The 20,567-nt window shown below is 65.6% G+C and overlaps 1 protein-coding gene across 1 annotated transcript; it reads left to right on the forward strand.

Moving 5' to 3' along the window:
• Positions 1-6,350: 6,350 nt before the first annotated feature.
• TJP3 (tight junction protein 3) lies at positions 6,351-20,536 on the forward strand. Its single transcript, XM_081283621.1, has 21 exons — positions 6,351-6,500; positions 9,552-9,608; positions 9,695-9,813; positions 10,108-10,210; positions 10,365-10,716; positions 10,925-11,028; positions 12,112-12,271; positions 12,491-12,614; positions 13,159-13,217; positions 13,339-13,405; positions 13,582-13,738; positions 14,311-14,419; positions 14,542-14,776; positions 15,121-15,332; positions 16,729-16,824; positions 17,707-17,777; positions 18,149-18,359; positions 18,440-18,540; positions 18,899-19,162; positions 20,020-20,066; positions 20,388-20,536. Exons 1-21 carry the CDS (start codon positions 6,483-6,485, stop codon positions 20,488-20,490), a joined length of 2,769 nt encoding a protein of 922 aa, XP_081139747.1. The 5' UTR covers positions 6,351-6,482; the 3' UTR covers positions 20,491-20,536.
• Positions 20,537-20,567: the final 31 nt, after the last annotated feature.

The raw sequence follows: 20,567 nt of genomic DNA on the forward strand, positions 1-20,567 counted from the left end.
AGTAAAGTAGGATTGTGATGCAGACCAGAGCCCAAATGCAGAAGGGGGGTGGTCTGGAGGCTGGCCCTGTCCCCCAACCAATGCCCCATGCTCAACATCTTGAAAAAGTCCTGCCTGCTGGGCCCAGCACTTCCGCATGGCCCTGAGTCCTGGGGAAAGTCCACAGCAGGGAGTCTGGGCTCCTGTCCTTCCTCTTCAGCCTGGCCAGGCGCCAGGGAGCAGTGTTGGCTCAGGGTGCAGCCTGACACCCTTTGGAATGGCCGAGGTCAGTGGGAGGCCTGGCTGGGGCAGGGCTGCTTTGCAGTGAATTGGCATTAATTGAGCACTTAGTGAATGCCAGGTGCGCAGTTCGTGACTATTGGGGCACAGCAGTGAATGAGACAGTCAAGACCCCTGCTCCTGTGAGGCTGATGTCTTGAGGGAGAAGACAGAATCAGAACCAGTAAAGAAATCGAGCCACCAACGGCGTCAGGGGTAGGGACCCTATTTTACTCTATTTCCACGGAGCTGGAGCCGGAACCAGGCCTTCATGCAAGCACTGCCCCACGGAACCCCAGCCGCCCTGCAATTTTATATAGAAAGGTGAAGGCACTCACTGTGCAGCTGGCATCTGTGCACAGACTCAAAGAACCTGAACAGTCGGCCAAACCCAGGCCCAGGCAGAGGGCACCGGTGTGCAGAGGCCCAGGGGCAGGACCAAGTCTGGCATCTTGTGGGCACAGTAAGGAAGGAGCCCGTGTGGCTAGGACAGAGGGAGGAGGGGAGAGAGAAGGAGGGGAGGCAGAGAGGGCCTGGGGCAGGTGGTGCAGGGCCTTGGGGGCCCTGGGAGGACTTGGCTTTGACCTAGAGGGAGGTGGGAGCCAGAGAGGATCCCGGAGGGCTCTGAGTTAGCTGCTCCTTCGCGCCCTCCAGTGGCTGCTGTGGGGAGGACAGGCTGCCAGTGAGGGCGGGGACTGGCACCAGGTGGATGGACTGGGCTGGTCCTGGAGGGGGCAGATTCTGGAGAGACTTTGGTAAACCGTGGCCTGTGCTGATGGCGGCAGACACCCAGCGTGATGAGGAAGGGCGGGGAGGGTTAAGATGGGGAGCGGCGTGGGGTGGCCATACCTGTCGTCCCAGCAGCTCGGGAAGCCAAGGCAGGAGGATCGAGTTCCCAGCCAGCCTCAGCGACTCTGAGGCCCTGAGCAGCTCGGGGAGACCCTGTCTCTAAGTAAAATACAAAATAGGGCTGGGGTGTGGCTCAGGGGTGAGGGCCCTGGGTTCAGTCCCCGGCACCACTGCCAAAAAGAACTTAGATAACACACACACACAAAAAAAAAAAAACACGGGGGGCAGAGTGACGGGGCAGGGAGGGGACTGAGGGACACCCTTGGGTGCCAGGGCAGAGCCACTGGCCTCCTGGTCAGCCTCCTTTCTGAAAGGTCAAGGGTTGGGCTGGGGCGGCTCCCGAGCAGGGCCCTGGGTTCATCCCATAAACAAGAAGGTGAAGGCTGAGCAGGTGGCACCTGGAATGCTCTGAAGTCACCCATCCACAGGGAGCCGGGGGTCACAGGCTGATCCTGCGTCACACACAAGCTGTCATCGGGGTGACCTGGGCCCACAGACAGAGCAAGCCTGGTCAAGGCCACTTGGATGATCAGCTGCAGTCTCCCCAGGACAAAGTGATTTGCATTTGAACCTCTCCACCATTTGCAGCCATTTACCAGGTTCCCAAGTGGCTCAAAGACAAGGAGAAGCACAGCTGACCAGAGGGGCCCAGGGCTGGACTGGCGGGCACTCCACGCTGACCCTCGAGGGCAAACCGGGGAGCTGCAGGGCGCTCCTGAGCAGGAGCCCAGCTCGCGGTCTGTGCGCCCTGGGTGGGGGGCTCTCTGTTCAGCATCTCCTCCCAGCCCATGCGTGTGGGCCTCACCAGGGGATGGGGTTTGGTATGCAGTAGGTGCTCCATAAGTGAATACATAGCCTGGGGGAGCCCTCTAAGACTCTGAGCAGTGCACTTATAAGGGCAGAGTCAGGCGTGGCCCTGGAGTACATGAGGACGGGGCGGAGGGGGGGGGGTCCTGGGGAACTGGCAGGGTGGGCCCCAGGGGCTGGGAGCAGGGACTGTGAGTCAGAGGTCAGCGCTGTGGGCCCTGCACCCGGCTGCTGCCCAGGTCAGAAGTGCAGTGTGGACCACTTGAGGGTGGACGTCCCTCCAGCAGCAGGACACCGTATCTCACCTGCCTTTCCTGTGGGGCCCTGAGGGGAGGAACAAGCCCTGGGTGAGTCCAGGCAGCCTCTAGAACTCTCTGCCCACCTGCACCCCGTCAGGTGCCCCAGACCCTGGGGGGACCCAGCAAGGCCAACCCCTGGGACGTCCCTCCCTTCCCATGAGACTTGTGGCAGGTCCTGCTGGCTCCTGGACCCTCGCCCGCCCAGGGCTCCCCAGCCCCCCAGGGACAGTCTCCAAACCACCTGCCCCACCATCGGGACGGCGGGGCCCCAGGAGGACAGACCCGAAGGACAGGCAAGACCCCCCAGCTGGGTGGGGGGCAGGTGACCCCAGACGTAGCTAGCACACGCGTGCCAGGGACAGCCATGGGAGCACAGGATTCTGGGACCTTCCCTTCACGTGGTGTTTCTTCTTTTGGCACCAAGGACTGAACTCAGGGGCACTTAACCACTGAGCCACGTCCCCAGCCCCCCTCCCTTTTTTGTGTGCAAGGCAAGCGCTCTACCAGCTGACCTGTACCCCCAGCCCCCCTTTTTATATTTTATTTAGAGACAGGGTCTCACTGAGTTGCAGGGGGCCTCGCTATATTGCTGAGGCTGGCTTTGAACTCATGATCCTCCTGCCTCAGCCTCCTGAGCTGCGTGGGTGTCAGGCACATGCCACGGCCCCCGCCCGATTCATGACAAAGGACGCCTGTGCGGCCAGCCGGCAGGGACAAGGCTCGTTAGGGCTGGGCAGCGGCACGGACGGGGTGCAGTCCAGGCCGGTGGGTCCCTCTGGTAGAGCCAGGAGCGGGGGGGAGGCTCAGGGGATGGAGATGGCAGTTGTCTGTCTGCGCTCTGTGGGCGTAGTCACTGGGCCCCCGGACAGGCCCACTGTCCTGGGACGATTTAAAACAAGTAACAGGCCTGGGCTGACCTCCCCAGGAGCCGTGTCCCTTCCACTCTCCTACCTACCTCTAAATGTCCCCACACAAGAAGCTCACCTCAGCCTTCCTGAGGCCGGGAATCCCTGGTCTCCCATGACTCCTCCGCGACCCCTCCCATGGCCCCTCTCCGGCCTCCACCAGGACCCTCCGCCCTCCACCTGATCCCCGCTGCTGCCTCACCCAAGCCTGTCCTCCCTGCAGCCACCAGAGGGCGCCTGTGAGCACCTGCGTCCTCCCTGGCTCCGCCTCTCTGGTTCCACCTGTGTCCCGTCCCCCCCCCCAGCCTCCCTGCCTCCCTCCCCTCTCTCCACCTGTCCTCGGCTGCAGCCCTGGGCTCTAGCTGTGCCTCCTCCTGCCCCGTCCTCTGCACAGAGGCCCTCAGCCGGGAGCACCTTCCCCAGCTCCCAGGGCCCTCTGCCCCTCCTGCTGTCTAACTGCCGTCGGCCTGGGTGCCTGTCACCTGGCCTCTCCTGTCACAACCCAGGCCAGGGCCACCTCCTCAGAGCGGCTCTCAGGAGTCCTCCTGCGCTTCATTCCCCTCTGACTCTCCCAGGACCATCTGTCTCCCTGGGGACCACAGGCTTTCTTGAGGCAGGGACTGTGTCCCTTTAGGACCCGTCTCATCAGCTGGGCATTGTGTACACAGTGGGCGCTCCACAAATGCTAAAGCAACGGGCCAGAGCCCAGCGGGCTGCTGTTTATTCAGGGTGTTCTTGGGTTTCCGACAGACCCGGTAGGTCACGGGGGTGACCCCAACCTCCCCCGGCCCAGGGACAGTCAAACAGCCTGCGTCAGCTGCCCCCCACCAGCCGCCAGGGCCCCGCCCTCCGGTGGACACGCCCCGCGGGGACGTCAGCCCCGCCCCGCCCTCCCCGCCCTCGGGTTCCCGCGTACAGCGACAGGCAGGGGACCGTCTCTCAGCCCTGCAGGCCGTTGAGCAGAGCCCTGCCTGTCCCCACCAGGGGCCAGGGGCCCTTTTCAGCTGCAGAAACCTTGAGACACCAAGTGTCCCCTCCCCGCCAGAGACCCTGGTTTGGGGCATCGAACAGCACGAACTTATCCCGTGCTGCCGCGGGTGGGGAGGGCGGGCGCCAGGCCAGCACCCACGCACAGCCACTTGCTGGGGCGGGAACACAGGACCTGTCCCCGGTGTCTGTCGCCAGCTGGACTCCTGGCAGGTGCAGCCTGGATTCCCCGGGTGGGGCCGGCAGCTGTTCAGGGGGTCGGCAGCCCCCCCACCCGCGGTGCTGCCCCCTGTGGCCCATGCGCGGGGGGGGGGGGGGCTGAGCTGCCCAGGTTATACAGTAGGTGCTCAGCAAGCCCGAGTTTGGGTGGAAGGTGTTGTTTTTTGAGGATATATTTTACTCATTTATTTTTAGGTGGTGCTGAGAGTGGAACCCAGTGCCTCACACACTCGGGGCAAGTGCTGTGCCCCGGAGGCCCACCCAGCCCTGAAGGTGTTCTTAATTTTTTTTTAATAGAAGTAGATGGACACAAAGCCTTTATTTTATTCCTTTATGTGGTGCTGAGGGTCGACCCAGAGCCTCCCATGTGCCAGGCAAACGCTCCAGCTCTGAGCCCCAGCCCCAGCCCAGGGGAAGGGGTTCTGCATTGGGTGAGTATGGGCTGGGGGCCATTTACTGAGCACCCAGGGAGCTGCGGCGGGCCATCTCTGGGCCTTTCCCTGTCTACTGTGCGGCTGTGCAGAGCTCCGGGAGACCTTGCCTCTGTGGCTTGGGCCCAGCCTGAGGCAGGTTCAGTCAACACCCACATTTATGGAAGGGAAACTGGGGTGCAGGGCTGGTCCCCTGCTTGCCACTGGGAGGCAGTGGCATGGGGTAGTGGGTCACATTACTGTCTTACTCCAGGCCCCCTTTAATCTTCCAGTCCACTCTCTGGTGTAGGAGCCATTATTTCTCCCAGTTACAAAGTGGAAATTGATGCACAGAGAGGGGAAGTAACTTCCCTGTGGTCACACAGTGAATAGGTGAAAAGGCTGGAATTTGAGTCCTTCTGTCCTGAAGTTCCAAGGAGGCCTCCAGAAGGCGCTTTGGGAGAGGCTTATTCTAGTAGGTGGTGGAGGGGTCCCTGAGGACCCTTGGACTGGTGTTTTGGATAGAATCTCAGGAAGGGGTGGGAAGTCATTTTGGGGGCCTTCAAAGTTTCCAGCCGATTGAGGGGCTGGCCTTGCACACGCCGGCAAGTGCTCTACCACTAAGCTACACCCTGGGTGCTCTGTAAACTTCTATTTTATTTTGAGACTGGGTCTCCCTAACTTCCCTGGGGCTGGCCTTGAACTTGTGATCCTTCTGCCTCAGCCTGAGCTTCTGGGATTCCCGGCTGGGCACTCATGTTTTCACTCTCTCCTTGGCACACCCTTGACCGACTCTCAAAACCCTACCTGCAGTGCCCGACGCTGGCCGCCTCCCTCCTCCCAGCCTGGACACCACCAACCCCGAAGCCTCAGGGGCAGGCGGGCGTGGCCACAGCTGGGCGCAGGTGTCTTTCTCTTCCCGTGGGAAGTCCTGTTGGGAGGAGTCACTGCCAGCTTGGCTGGCGCAGGTCACTCCTGCGGCCCACCCCAAGTAGCAGCTCTGCTGGCCCTGGCGGCCCTTCCTCGTTCCTACCTCCCCAACCACCTGGGAGGGTGAGGCCCACCTTCTCTCCCGGAGCCCAGGGCATTCCCTCCTGCGCGGCCGCTCCCCTCCTTGGCCTCCCTCTGCAGCTGGGGTCTGGGCAGGTGGGTGCGGAGCGGGCCTCGGTGCCTCTGGAGAAAGGCGGTGCTGCTGGCCTCCCGGGCCTCGGTTTCCCTGTGAAACCGCGCAAACTTCCTGGAGACTGGCCTCCTGGGGACGGGGTGGCCCGGGAAGCACCACAAGCTCCTGGTCCCGGAGGCCTCCCAGATGAACCTCGAAAAGTGCCCCTTTCGCGGATGGGAAAACCTCCCACGTCTCCGGCTCCGTTCCGAGCGGCAACCCCCTGCCGGGTCTTCCTCCCAGCCGGGTCCTGCGGGGCTCCGGCCCCAGCCGCAGGCGAGTGCTCGGCTGCGCGGAAAGTCCGGCCCGGAGTTCCCGCCCCGGGCCTGGAACCTGGATGGAGGGAGGGGGCCCAGACGGCCCTCGCGGCTTCCCGGAGGCGTGTCCGGCCGGGGCGGGGTCGGCCGGGACCTGAGGAGGAAGAGGGCAGGTGCCGTCCGAGCCGCCGAGCGGGTGGAGGAGGGCGAGAGCGGGTCCGCACCGGGCCGCGACCCTCTCGAGCCTCTCCCCCTACCCCGGCGTGGGGTCCGATTGTCTGTTTCCAGGCCCCCGCGGCCGGGGCAGCGGGCGAGCCCCAGGGTGGACCATGGCGGTGAGATTCCAGGCAAGTAGCCCGCCGCGGCCGGAGCGGGTGGGGATCCGGTGGGGCGCAGGCGAGGGCGGCTCAGGAGTCAGACCCGGGACCCCCGACCCTCCACCTGCCGACGGAAGGGGAAGGTGGTCGCCAGCCGCGTGCTGCACCGCGGGGAGCGAGGGCGACCCTGGCCCCAAACGCCGCCCGAGGCCTTCCCCGCCGCGGTTACCCCGGGTCCGGGTTCGAGCTCCGCCTCCTCTGCCCACCGCGCTGCCTGGCCTCGGGGCGGTCAGCGCCCGCCCGCGCCCTGTCCCCCTGTCCCCCTGTCCCCCTGTCCGTGGGGAGGGTTCCGGGGAGGGGTTTCCAGCGCGCGGCGGCAGCGAGTGTCCCGGGAGACCTCCGGGCACTGAGCCGCCGCTTATGGGGCGCCTGCTGTGTACCGAGCCGTCGGTGGGCGGCGTCGTGCCCGAGGGCTTGGCCCCAGCGGAGCCCCAGCGCCCAGCTCCTTCGCACCGCCTCCAGGGTGACCCCAGCGCCACGCCTGGCGTAGCCACTCCACCCGGCTCCGGCGCGGGCGGGTCTGGTCCCCGTCTTCGCTGCCTCCAGGCTTCGAGGAACTGCCGGGTCCCCTCCCAAGCCCCGAGTCAGTCCCCCAGCCTCCCTCCCTGCCATTGTTCCTGGGGGCAGGGGAGGGGGGGAGCGGCAGCAGCCACGTGCCCGGGGGCTGGGGGCGTCGCCTCCCGGTGTTTGTCCCGCAGGGGAGGGGACAGCTCCCCACAGCTCACCTTGAGCGGGCGGGGCCACACCTGCTGGAGTCCTTCCACCTTCACCTGCTCTCAGACAGTTCTCCCAGCGCCAGTCCTGTGGGGACGAGGCAGCAGCCCCCAGCCCCCAGCCTGCCCACCTGGAGCTCCCAGGCTGGGGACCGGGTAGGGGAGACAGCAGATTCTGAGGTCCCAGACCCAGGTGATCGTGGCTGGTCCAGAGGGAGGGGTGGGAGGGGTCAGGGCCCTGGGCTGTGAGGGGTGAGTAGGAGTTTGCCCTGGAGCCAGGTGGCTTATGGGAGGGCCCAGAGGAAGGACAGACTTACCTCCAGGTGATGGAGTGAGGATGGGTTCAGAGGGTGGATAAGAACAGGTACCGAGAGCAGGGAGCGTCCTGGGGGCCCAGGGGAGCAGTCATCTGGTGGCCAAGGGGACTTCATGTCCCAGGATGTCCCCGGCACAGGGGACAGCTGGAGTGGAGCCAAGCTGAGGTGGGCCCTGTTGGGCTTAATGCCGGGGCATGGGAGCCTGGGGTTCCGGCCAAGCTGTGGTGTCCAGGGAGACAGCCCACTCCAGCAAGCAGGGACAGGCCCCCTGCCACCTGCCCCGCCCCCAAAGGCCTGGCCCCTGGGGGTGTCTTAAAGTAAAGCCGGGAATGCAAACGGGGGCAGGGCAGTGTGCAGAGTGCTGCCTCAGAGCAACTCCACCCCGTCCTAGAGACTGTTTGAAAAATAAGTTCAGAAGCAAAACAACAGTAACCGAAGGTGACGCTGGGCTCAGGGTCGGGTGCCAGGGTTCCCCACTGTGCTGTGGGACCCTGGGAAAGTTGCCGAGCCTCTCTGGGCCTCCTTTGTGCGTGTGTGAAATAGGATGTAGCGAGGTGGCTTCCTGCAGTCTCTGGGGTTAAACGCTGGGCCCCGTGAAGTAGGCGGTTCTGTGGCCACTCACACCCCACTGGGGGCGGGTGGCCTCCTTCTTCATTCCTCTCCACACACAGCCCTGAGCCTGCGAAGGGCAGCACAGGCTTCTCAGGAGGACGCGGAGGCGTGGGGTCAGGGGCAGAGGTGGCCACCTGGCTCCCTGGGCCTGCAGGTCCAGCGCTCTGCTGCTTAGCTCGTCCCCCTGCTGAGATCTGCTCCCTGGGGAGCCTCTGAGGGGGCTGCCCACCCGCTGGGCCATCTGCTGGTCCAGCCCTCCCCAGACTCCCCAGGCCTGGTCTAGAGTCCCCAGCCTGCCTACCTGGGGAACGTGTAGGGGAGACACAGATTTGACACCTCAGACCCCGATAGTCAGGGCTGGTCAGAGGGCGGGGGAGTGTGCGGGGTCCAGGGGCCAGGCAAAGGCGCGGGCTGAGGAGACTGAGCGGGAGCTGCCCGGAGCAGGCCGCGGGCTTCACTGCCAGTTGCTCAGGGCCTGAAAGTAACAGAATCTACCTGGCCCATGGCTGGGAGGCCGGGCAGGAGGAGCGCAGGTTCAGGCCAGCCTCAGCAGCTTCTCGGTAGGAATCTGAAAGGGCCGGTGCGCTCGCTCGCTGGGTGCCTGGTGGAGACAGAGCCCCTGCCCTGCCTCCTGCCCTCCCGGTGCCTTCTCTCCTCCTGTGTGAGGGGAATGCGGGCCCCCTGTCCCTCACTGACCCGTGAGCGAGTACCTCTGGAAGCCCGTGTGCCTTGGGTGTTGTCAGAGGGCTGTGACCATAGCCTCTCTTCCTCCAGACTCGTGTTCTGGATAGAAGGAGATAGACACAAACAGAGGAAAGACTAGGGGCCCCAGGGGGACAGGGGTGTGTCCCGCAGGAGGGGCTGCAGTTCCCAACAGGGTGGTCAGGGCCCATCTTACCCCGGAGGCCACGTGTGAGCAGAGACCTTGGAGGGTTTGGGGTGCTCCAGGGGGAGGGCACAGCTATGCAAAGGCCCTGGGGCAGGGGTAGCCCACGTGTTGGAGGGCCAGTGAGGCTCCGCGTAGAGCCGGGGAGGGGACGGGCGGGTGGCACAGGGCCTCCTGGGCCACAGGGAGGACTTGGGCTTTGTCCCTGAGGGCTGTGGGTGCCCTCTGTGGCTGCGGCAGGGGGGGCAGGAAGGGGAGGTGAGGACAGCACTGGGTACCTGGTGGAGGTGGCTCTGTGGTGTCTGTGAGCCAGGAGGGGGGCGGAGGCGTCCCCTGGGGACCCCCGAGGCAAACCCATTCTGCAGGTAGGAAAACCGAGGTCCCGAGTGGCAGCGGCTTGCCCAGGCTGACCAGGGGGAGGGGGTCGGGACAGGAGCCCGAACCTGCTCTGCGGCCTGCGTGGCCTAACGCCACCTCCCGTCCCTCGGTCCAGGTGGCCAGCATGGAGGCGCTGACCATCTGGGAGCAGCACACGGCCACACTGTGCAAGGTGAGGCTGCGTCCAGCACCGGGTGGCCCTGCCCAGCTCCAGGCGGGACCCCTCGACCTGGGCCAATCCCTCTGGCCTCTCCCCAGGACCCCCGCCGGGGCTTCGGCATAGCCATCTCCGGAGGCCGGGACCGTCCCAGTGCGCCCGGGGGATCCGTGGTGGTGTCTGACGTGGTGCCCGGAGGACCGGCCGAGGGCAGGCTGCTGTGAGGACCGGGAGGCCTTGGCCCGTCCTCCTTCCCTGGGCCCTCCCTGCCGTTCTTGGGGACCAGTGGCCCTGGGCCCTGCCGGAGCGGGAACCCGGAAACCCTCAGGGCGGGCGGGAGGCTCCTGGGGCCGGATGGACGCGGAGGTGGCCAGGGCCCGGCCCAGCCCCACGGGAGACCAGGTTCCGAGGAGGGCGAGGGAGGGTCAGGCGCCCTCTGCTCCAGGTGGTGCCTGTGGGAGGAGGACATGGCCGGGTGGGTCCCCCCGGCCCCTCCTGAGCCGCGTCCCTGCAGGACGGGCGACCACATCGTGATGGTGAACGGGGTCTCCGTGGAGAGCGTCTCGTCCGCCTCCGTCATCCAGATCCTCCGGACCTGCACCAAGGTCGCCAACGTGGTGAGTGCGCCCCTGCCCGGGAGCCGTCCTCCGCCTCGCCAGGCCCCCGCCGCTGGCCGTCCGGGCTCCCGCTGGGTCAAGGCCCCGTGGGTCCCCGGGGCACCCAGCGTTAAGCCCTCCTGCCCACTGACCTGTCCTGTCCACACCCTGACAGACAGTGAAGCGTCCCCGGAGGGTCCAGCTGCCGGCCACCAAGGCCAGCCCCTCTAGCCCGGGGCATGCGGACTCAGACGAGGAGGACGGGCCTAGGCGGCTGGAGGAGCCCGACCACGGCCAGGGCTACGAGGGTGACTCGTCCAGCGGATCTGGCCACTCCTGGGGCGAGCGTTCCCGCCGGGCCAGGGCTGGTCGCCGCAGCTGGGCCAGCAGCCGTGGGCGCAGGAGCCCGGGCGGGGGTTCCGAGGCCCCCGGGCTGGCCCTGGTGTCAGGCTTCAAGCGGCTGCCGCGGCAGGACGTGCTGATGAAGCCCCTGAAGTCAGTCCTGGTGAAGAGGAAGGACAGCGAGGGTGAGCGGCCGGCCAGCTGGTGTCCCCGGACGGGCACCATGTGTGGCCCCACGCGAGGGCCCCCAAGGCGTCCGTGTCCTCCCCTGCAAACCCAAGGCCACATCCCCTCCCACTGCAGAAGGGTCAGCGAGGGACCCTGAGCTGGGTCACTGGGCCTGGGGATGGTGCCCAGACACGGCCTCAGTCCCCCCCCCCCCGCCCTGTGCAGAGTTTGGGGTCAAGCTGGGCAGCCAGATCTTCATCAAGCACATCACCGAGTCCGGCCTGGCCGCCCGGCACCGTGGGCTGCAGGAAGGAGACCTTATCCTGCAGGTGAGCCTGGGAGACCGAGGCCAGGGCCCGCGGTGCCCCGAGTCACTCAGCGAGGTGGCAGAACCAGTCCCCAAACCATTTTCCTTCTGTGTGGCTGGAGGTGGCCAGGTACCAACTCCCCTCCTTTCACTGGTGTGGGACCACAGCCAAATGTCGGTTTCTAGTGTCCCCTTGGGTTGGACATTTCTAGTACCCTGGAGCTGCGCCAGGCCTCCGAATCCTGTGGCCTGCTGGCTGCAGTGCTGAGCCCTGGACCCCCCTTGTTGGCTGGGGGCTAACGGCCCACAGCTGGGACCTAGGACCTCAAGCTGCTCCTGGTGCAGGGCTCTAGATGCTTCCAGCTGTTTGCTTCTGGGGGCTTGTTAGACGTTTCTGTTTCTAGCGATCCTGAAGAACTGTCTGTTTCTAGTGGCCTGGGGCAGACACTAGAAACAGATAACTTGGTGGGGGCACTAGAAACTCTCAGTCCCCAGGATTGCTGAGAACAGACGCTCCCCAGGGTTCCTGGTGAAGGCGGTGACCAGAGCCTTCCTAGGACCCATTCCTGACCCACCGCGGGGTCTGTTCCCAGCTTTAGTAGGTGCCCACCCCTCGCCTTCTGCTTGAGAGGCCCCGGTTTCACCTTCAGATCTGCTCCTCACACAGAGGCCAGGAGGCTCCACCTGTTTCTCTTCCCCCCTGGGTCCCTCGCCCTCTGGGGGAAACTGTTGCTCGGGTTCTGTGGCCGGTCTGTTCTTTGCACGGTCTCCATCCACAGCAAGAATCCAGGTCTCGGGGCACACTGTGATCTCAGAGGCTCGGAGGCTGAGGCAGGAGGACTGCAAGTTCAAAGCCAGCCTCGGCAACTTAGTGACGCCCTAAGCAACTCAGAGAGACCCTGTCTCTAAATACAGTATAAAAAGGGCTGGGGGTGGCTGAGCGATTAAGTGCCCCTGGGTTCAATCCCCAGGACCAAACAGAAATGCACTTCTGACCTTTGTCCTGGGAGTGTCTGTTTCTAGTGCCCCTGGAGAGTGTTTCTGGGCTCTCCTCCCCACCAAGCCTCGTTTTCTCCTTCTGTTCTTCCTTCTCCGTCCCTTTCAGATCAATGGCGTGTCCAGCGAGAACCTGTCCCTGAGCGACACCAGGCGGCTGATCGAGAAGTCGGAAGGGCAGTTGACTTTGCTGGTGCTCAGGGATCGGGGGCAGTTCCTGGTGAACATCCCACCTGCAGTCAGTGACAGTGACGGCTCCGTCCTGGAAGGTGAGGGGTCAGGAGGCAGCCCCAGACCGGGCCAGGCAAGAGCCAGCAGCCTGCCCCTGGCTCAGAGAGTGGTAGGAGCCTGCCCCAGGCCACACAGCACATGGAGGCTGGAGCCTCCCGAGGCTGAGCTTCTCATGGAAGCTCCTACTGGTCTCGAGCCGTAGTGTCCATCTGGCCTGGTGGGTATGGCCCTGGCTGACGAGCGTCCCTCGCCCACAGACATCTCGGACCTCACCTCGGAGCTGTCCCAGGCGCCCCCATCTCACATCCCGCCACCCCCCCGGCAGGCGCACAGGCCGCAGAGCCCGGAGAGCCCGGAGGCCAGCCCAGCGGACTCCCCCGTGTGCGTACCTGGGTGGGAGGAGGGGGCGCCGGCTCAGCGGTTCCCCAGGAGGGCAGCTGCCAGGGTGGGTCTTACATGTCCAGCCCTGCTGTGCCCGTGGGCGCCGGTCACTGTCCACAAGGGCTGCTGGACCTGCGTGGTAGGCTCGGGGCTGCGGCAGCCGGAGTCCACTGCCCATGGTCCGGGAGGACATGGTCAAGGTGGTGGCGATTCTGTTCTCTGCTCCCGGCTGGCAGACAGCCCCGCTGTGTCCTCACAGGGCAGGGGACAGCAGCGCTGGCCTCCTCTCCTGAGGACCCGTCCCAGCATAGCCCCACCTCCCAGCACCGTCCCCCACCCCGTAGGGCTTCTGTGCCCGTGTGTGCTGGGGAGGACGCCCCATCCAGGGCACCCCCAGGAGGTCGTCCGTGATAAATTGACACTGGGCGGGCGCAGCCCGGGTCCTGGGAGGGTGACGGGGACTCAGCGGGGGGTGAGAGGCCCACCTGGGCCACCAGCCACACCCACCTCTAAAGGCCTCCTGACCGGGACCTGGTCCCTCCAGGGAGCACCCGCGGCCTCGGCAGGAAGGGCCAGTGGATCCCAGGACCTTTTTGGACCCAGGTGGGTGAGAGGTGGGTGGCCGTGACTCTGAGCACCCTGCCCTGGGTTTCCTGGTCCCAGCCAGGGAGGAGGTGGCGCGAGTTGAGGAGAGCCGGGGACAGGAGTGGCCTTTCCCTTTCAGACTCGCCCTCGGGGAGCAGCTATGACCTTTACAGAGTGCCCAGCCACCAGGGCCTGGAGGACCGCGGGTGTGTACCCCGGAGGCCAGCCCAGCGGCCCAACTGTCACCTCCCAGGGCACCTCCCCCGCGGCGCTGTCCTGTCTCCTGAGTGGCTGAAGGGGACCGGCACGTGGGGCTTGTTGGGAGACCGAGGCAGGGGTGAGGGTCCCTCCCGTCGCGCTGGCTGACCCCGGCCTCCCACAGGTACAGCCCCGACACGCGGGTGGTCCGCTTCCCCAAAGGCGCGAGCATCGGGCTGAGGCTGGCCGGCGGCAACGACGTGGGCATCTTTGTGTCAGGGGTGCAGGCGGATAGCCCGGCTGACGGGCAGGACATCCAGGCCGGAGACCAGATCCTGCAGGTGACTCGGGGCCTCCCCGGCACCTCGCGCCCATGCGTCTTCCCTCGGCCAGCCTCGCGTCCAGTGGGAGCCGTGTGCGTGGCCCCTGACCCCTGTCCCCACCATGGTGCCTCGACCCCGCCCTGCGGTGTCACCTCTGCCAGGACGCTGGCTGAGGGCCTCGGGACCAGCCCCGTGCTGGAGCCCTGTCTCCACCCAGCGCCTGCTCCTGGTCTTTCTTCCTTTATCAGGGGCTGGGGACAGAGCCCAGGCCTCCCACACGCTGGGCCAGCACTGACCCCTGAGCCCCGCCCCTGCCCTTTATATATTTGAGACAGGGTCTCACTAAGTTGCTGAGGCTGGCCTCCAACTGCAGCCCTCTCACCTCAGCCTCCCACGTGGCCGGGCTGACAGGCATGGCCACTGTCCAGCTGTCCCTACTCCTTCGAGTCCCATCCCCATGTCTCTGTCACTGGTTGTGCGTGCACTGAGCAGGTCCTGCCCCAGCTTCTGTGTCGCGGTCTCCAGGGCGGCCATCCCTGGGAGGAGGCCCGAGGGCAGCTGGGCACTCTCCTGTCCGCCGTCCCTGGCAGGTGAACGAGACGTCCTTCCGGAACCTGACGCGGGAGGAGGCCGTGCAGTTCCTGCTGGGGCTGCCGACGGGCGAGGAGGTGGCGCTGCTGATGCAGCGGAAGCAGGACAGTGAGTGGCCGGCGCTGGGCAGGGGCCACCCACGCTGCAGGACACGGCCCTGGAGGTCCCTGGGGAGGCTGGCCCGGGCCCTGGGAGGAGCTCACGTCCCCCTCCGTCCCCCTCGTCCTCAGTCTTCCAGAAGATGGTGCAGTCGCGCGTGGGCGACTCCTTCTACGTCCGCACGCACTTCGAGCTGGAGCCGAGCCCGCCCTCCGGCCTGGGCTTCACGCGGGGCGACGTCTTCCACGTGGTGGACACGCTCTACCCAGGCCCTGGGCCCGGTCACCGCGGAGGCCACTGGCTGGCGGCGCGCATGGGCCGGGACCTGCGGGAGCAGGAGCGGGGCCTCATTCCCAACCAGAGCAGGTGGGTCCCTGTGCCCCTGGCCCGGCCTCGGCTCCAGCTGCCCGTGGGTCTTCACCAGGGGCACTCGGTGGCCCTGAGCGGCTCCCCGTGGCTGCAGCAGCCGGTGACAGCAGAGACCCTGAGCAACAAAACCCATCTCCTGGGTCAGCTCGGAGCCCATGGCCGGCGACAGTCTGTGGCTAGGGACAGTCCGTGGCCCTCCCCAGCTCCAGAGCAGCAGCGTGGTCTTAGGCCCTGACTCTGGCCCGCCTTCCCCTGCCATGAGGACCCCGGGGGACCTGGGGGACCAGGGCAAGGTGTCTCCAGGTGGACTCTGCCCAGCTCAGGGCTGTGCCTCTCCCCAGGGCCGAGCAGCTGGCCAGCCTGGAGGCCGCACAGCGGGCAGTGGGCCTGGGCCCCGGCCCCTCGGGGGCCTCCAATGCGCGTGCCGAGTTCTGGCGGCTGCGGGGTCTCCGTCGAGGAGCCAAGAAGACGACCCAGCGCAGCCGGGAGGACCTGTCCGCCCTGACCAGGCAGGGCCGCTACCCGCCCTATGAGCGCGTGGTGCTGCGAGAAGGTGGGTGGGGACACAGGGACACCACCCCGCCAGCGGGACACCCACCCGCTCCCGCCCGCAGGCCTGCTCTGCGCCATTTTAGGCAGCAGAGGGAAGAGGACCGGGCGGTCCCTTAAAGTCTGACCCGTTTCCCACCCGTTTCCCAGAGGAGTGGAGTAGGAAGCAGAGTCGGGCGAGTGCCCAGCCCCTGGCGTCACCCGCCCACTCTGCAACTGTGGCCCGAAAGTGCCCCTGGGTCACACGTTCCTCCAGGACAAGCAGACTCTTCTTGTCATCAGGGTAACTGTCCCGAGGGGACCGGAAGTCCCAGCAGGTCCGAGCAGACACCACGGGCATTTTATAGAAGGGACTCAGCATCTTGATCTCAGTGTCTGTGGGGACAAGGGTACCAAGGGACCAGAGTGACCTGAAGAAGAAGAGTCGAAATAGTTTCAGTGACTCGTTTAACTGCTGTATCCCAAGTATGATCTCAGCCAGGGCTGACCTGAGACGGTGCCGGAGGGGCCTTGTGCCTGCCCGACCTGCACCCCGCCGCCCAGCTGCGTCCCTTTGGGGACGGAATGTTCTAGGTGAGGGGGCGGGTGATGCCACGCAGCCCCATGCAGGTGCGGAGTCTTCTAGACTGTGTGTGAGCCAGCCTGTGTGCAGGCTCAGGTGTCCAGGGTGGTCCCTCACGATCCACCCCAACGTGGACCCTAGGGCTCTGCCCGGCTGTGGGCCCCCCAGAGCCACGGGCAGCAGCTGCACTGGTTCTGGGGACGGAAGGGCGACAGGAGACCTGCTGCAGAGCAGGCCCAGGCGGCCTGTCCCCGGGACACATTCTGTGCCTCTTGTCTTCTTCCCGCCTGTTAGGCCGGGACCAGCGAGCGGTCCTGAGGAGGGCTGGCCAGGGGATCTCTGCGGGAAGGCAGGCACAGGAGGACGCAGCCCGTGGACACGGCTGTGTGCCAATCAGACTGCACTTACAAAAGGAGCGCCGGGCCAGGGTGGCCCCGGGTCCCAGTGGGCTGACCCCGGGTCAGGGGTGGTCTGCAGCTGAGGCAGACCCAGAGAAGAGCAGCCGAATCAAGATGGAAGTGTCTTTGACCCCAGGGCCTCATGGGTGTCTGGCCAGCACTCCACTGTGAGCCGCACCTGCCCTGCGTCCTCTCCAGCCCGGGGGGCCCGGGAGGGGGCTCTGCCCCGGGGACCGTGACTCAGGAGCCCCCACGGCAGCCCCACTCGCATCCCATTGGCCAGAGCTCACCAATGTTCCTAGCTGCAAGGGAGACTGAGAGATGGGGTCCTCGCTGGGCACCAGGGCCCTGCCGGAGGCCGATGTGGGGGTGGGGGTGGACAGTTTGCAGTGGCCCTTGCCGCACACATCCTGGTTCTTGCCTTTGTTCTCTGCCCTCAGCGAGTTTCAAGCGCCCAGTGGTGATTCTGGGCCCCGTGGCAGACATTGCCATGCACAAACTGACGGCAGATCTGCCTGGGCAGTTTGAGATCGCAGGTGAGGAGCCAGGTGCTGGGAGCCAGGTGCTGGGGAGCCAGGTGCTGGGAGCCAGGTGCTGGGGAGCCAGGTCCCAGGGAGGCAGGTCCCGGGGAGGCAGGTGAGGAGCTAGGTGCTGGGAGGCAGGTGAGGAGCCAGGTGCTGAGGAGGCAGGTGAGGAGCCAGGTCCCAGGGAGGGGCTGCGGGGCTGCTGCTGCTGTTCTGGGGGAGAGAATCTGACCAACCCAGGCAAACACAGGACGTGGGACCCCCCGTGCCCTCTCCCAGGCCACCCCAGGCTGCCTCATCAACCCGGGCAGTTTGTCCAGGTAGACCCTCTGAATCCTCCTTAACACATGGAACCAGGTGTGATGAGTGAGCCGAGGCAGCATTATTCGGAGACGGGGTGTCCTGTGTTCGGGAGATGGCTACTGAGCTAGAGGCTCGGCCACGAGCAGGGCAGGCGAGACCCCAAGGGAGCCCAAAACCCACCACCACGGAGCCAACTGGACGGCGGGGGGGTCAAGGCCTGCAGCTCTTGGCCTAGTCTGGCCTGTGACCTCTCCCCTGGTGCCGGTGCTGGGGAGGACCCCAGGGCGCACAGAGGCCAGGCGAGCTCTGACCACTGAGCTCACCCCACGCCGCCCAGGAGCGAGGACATTTTGAGTGGTTAGGGTTTTGTGGGACCCTCTTCCCCAAGGTGCAGTGTCTCTGCCTGCCGAGGGCCAGGGCCAGTGTCCTGCTCGGGAGGCGAGGGGAGGCCAGGAGGGGCCCCAGATGCAGCTCTGGTTTTTCCTCATGAGCACTCGGGTCCTGATGGCTTTTTGAGCAGGGGAGGGCTGGGTGGACGTGGATCTGAGCGGCGAGGGTCACCTCCTGAAGCTGCACGCCCTGTCCCCCCAGAGAGCATCTCCAGGACTGACAGTCCCAGCAAGATCATCAAACTGGACACCGTGAGGGTGATCGCCGAGAAGGTGAGTGCCCCCTGCTCTGGGCCCTGGACGGGGAAGCTGAGGCCTGGGCGCCCAGTCGGGGCTGTCCTCACCCCACACTGACAGCTCCCCGCAGCCCCTTGGAGGCTCTGTGTGGGCGGCCACGAGACAAAGCCCGCCCTGAGTCACTCTGCAGTCAACCTGGGTCAGAGGCAGGGAGACCAGAGGGCAGCTCTGGTGCCCAGGATGCCCACCAAGCGGCCCCAAACCCTGCCCCCAACACATGCTGTGAGTGCGAAGGTGTGGTCCACTCTGACCTCCGACTACCTCTTTCCGTTTCCTCCACCTCTGCTCTGTCTCTTGGGTGTGTTTCTTTCTCTCTCAACACTGCCCACCCCGTGAGCCCTGCCCAGGATAAGCATGCGCTCCTAGACGTGACGCCCTCTGCCATCGAGCGTCTCAACTACGTGCAGTACTACCCCATTGTGATCTTCTGCGCCCCGGAGAGCCGGGCGGCCCTCAAGGCCCTGCGCGAGTGGCTGGCACCCGCCTCCCGCCGCAGTAGCCGGCGCCTCTACGCACAGGCTCAGAAGCTGCGGAAGCACAGTGGCCACCTCTTCACAGGTGGGCGGGTCCTGGGGGTCCAGGAAGGGCGGGCGGGTCCCTCCCAAGCATCCCAGCCACACTGACACCCTGTCCCATAGCCACCATCGCCCTGCAGGGTACGAGTGATGCCTGGTACCAGGAGCTCAAGGCCACCATCCAGGAGCAGCAGACGCGGCCCATCTGGACAGCCGAGGACCAGGTGCCAGGCACCAGCAGGGACACGGATGCTCTCCGGTGTTAGGGCTCGGGGTCAGGCGTGGCGGGGTCGAGAGTCGACCTGAGGCTGGGTCTTGGCCTAGGCCTGGGGTGGGGCCAGGCTGGGGCTCAGCTTTGGGAGCAGGGTCTCCCGGGGCTGGGGCTCAGCGTAAGCCTGGGCCCTGTGTGGGTCCACGGCCTGTGACCGGCCATCTCGGCCTGAGGTCTGAGGACTGGGGTCTGGGAGGTTGAGGGTGGGCCTTTCGCCTGGCTGGGGACCATGGCTGAGGCGTGTGTCCTGCGTGGGTCCTGGTTGGGGCCTTGGCTCGGCTGGACCAGTGCAGCATGCCCGCTCCCTGCAGCTGGACGGCTCCTCGGAGGACAACCTGGACCTGCCTCACCGCGGCCTGGCCAGCAGCTCGGCAGACCTCAGCTGTGACAGCCGTGCCAACAGCGACTATGAGACGGACGGCGAGGGCTGCACAGACGGCGAGGGTGGGCCCCACACGGACGTGGAGGAGGGGCCCCCGGCACCGGCCCTGGCCCGGTCCTCAGAGCCTGTGCAGCTGGACGAGCCCCAGAGCCCGAGGCATCCTGGGGACATCGCAGCTCACAGGGAGCCCCAGGTGAGTCCCAGCAAGGATCCAGGGATGGGAAGGCTGGGCACCAGGCGTGAGCCAGCGGAGTGTCCCCAGCCAGACCAGCTTTGGGGATTCAGGCGTGACGTGTTCAAGCCACTCAGTGAATCTCTGACGGACAGGAGGTGGCTGCAGGACTCCCAGGGACGCCTAGCTGCAGGTGCTCCATACTTGCATGGGTGTGGACAGGCCCAGGTGTGCCATGCCCCGGGTGACCCCAGGGTGGCTCTGCCACCGAGCCACGCCCAGCCCTTTTAATTCCAAGACAGAGTCTTGCTGAGTGGCCCAGGCTGGCCTTGGACTTGTGAGCCTCCCGCCCCCAAATACCTGGGATGACAGGTGTGCGCCCTTGCAGAGTCACACCTATGTACATATAAAGCGTGGGGGTACTAGGGATGAAACCCAGGGTCTTTTTACCACTGAGCCACATCCCCAGCCCTTTTTTAAAATTTGAGACAGGGTCTCACTAGCTGAAGGCTGGCTTTGAACCTGTGACCCTCCCGTCTCAGCCTTGGGAGCTGCTGGCCACAGCACCCAGCCTGCGACTTATACTGACAACTGTGTAGCAGCTGTGTAGGTGACCTACATCGTGTCCCTTGGCAGTGGGGGCGAGGGGCGCGAGGAGCCGGGCAGCTACACGTTTGGTAGGGACTTTTTCTCTTGAGTTCTTGGGTCCCTGTTGGTAGAGGTGCTGGCTACGGCTGGCTCCTCACCCAGTGCTCAGCCTCCTCTCTGGGATGCTGGGGTAAACAGCAATGACTGCTGCCCGGGCACAGGCTGGGCCCCTCACCCTAGCCGCCCCTGCTGTGGGTCACTCTGACCCTCCTTCCTCCCTGTCCCTGAAGGTGAACAGCCGCCACCCCCAGGGCCAATGGCGACAGGACAGCATGCGGTAAGAGCCCCCTCGCTGCAGGCCCCGGGGCCCTCAACCCTTTTCCTGCAACCCAGACTTTGGGGTGGAGGCAGACGTCCAGTGGCAGGCCCCAGCTTCCAGGTGCACCTAGCCTAGGGGTGGACGGGGCCTGATGGCCTCTCCAGGCCCTGTGAGGTCAGGGCCAAGGGCTGGAATCCTCTTCCCGGGACCCTGAGCTGGGACTCTGAGGTGCACAGGAGTTCTGGACCAGGCCCTGCCCACATGCGTATGCCAGGCAGCGTCAACCCCCGCAGCGCCTGCCCTCTGCACCCAGGGAACGATCTGTTTCCTCATCCCCAGGACCTATGAGCGCGAAGCCCTGAGGAGAAAGTTCACTCGAGCCCGAGACACAGAATCCTCCGATGAGGAGGGCTATGACTGGGGCCCAGCCACCGACCTGTGACCCCGCCCAGGGGCCGAGTCCTTCTTGCGGCTGGAGTCCGCTCCCCTGCAGGACCTGGAACCCGGTCTCCCTCCCCT

This window comes from Spermophilus citellus (assembly GCF_964194105.1).
Source record: "Spermophilus citellus genome assembly, chromosome: 3".
In the NCBI taxonomy this organism is placed as follows: domain Eukaryota; kingdom Metazoa; phylum Chordata; class Mammalia; order Rodentia; family Sciuridae; genus Spermophilus; species Spermophilus citellus.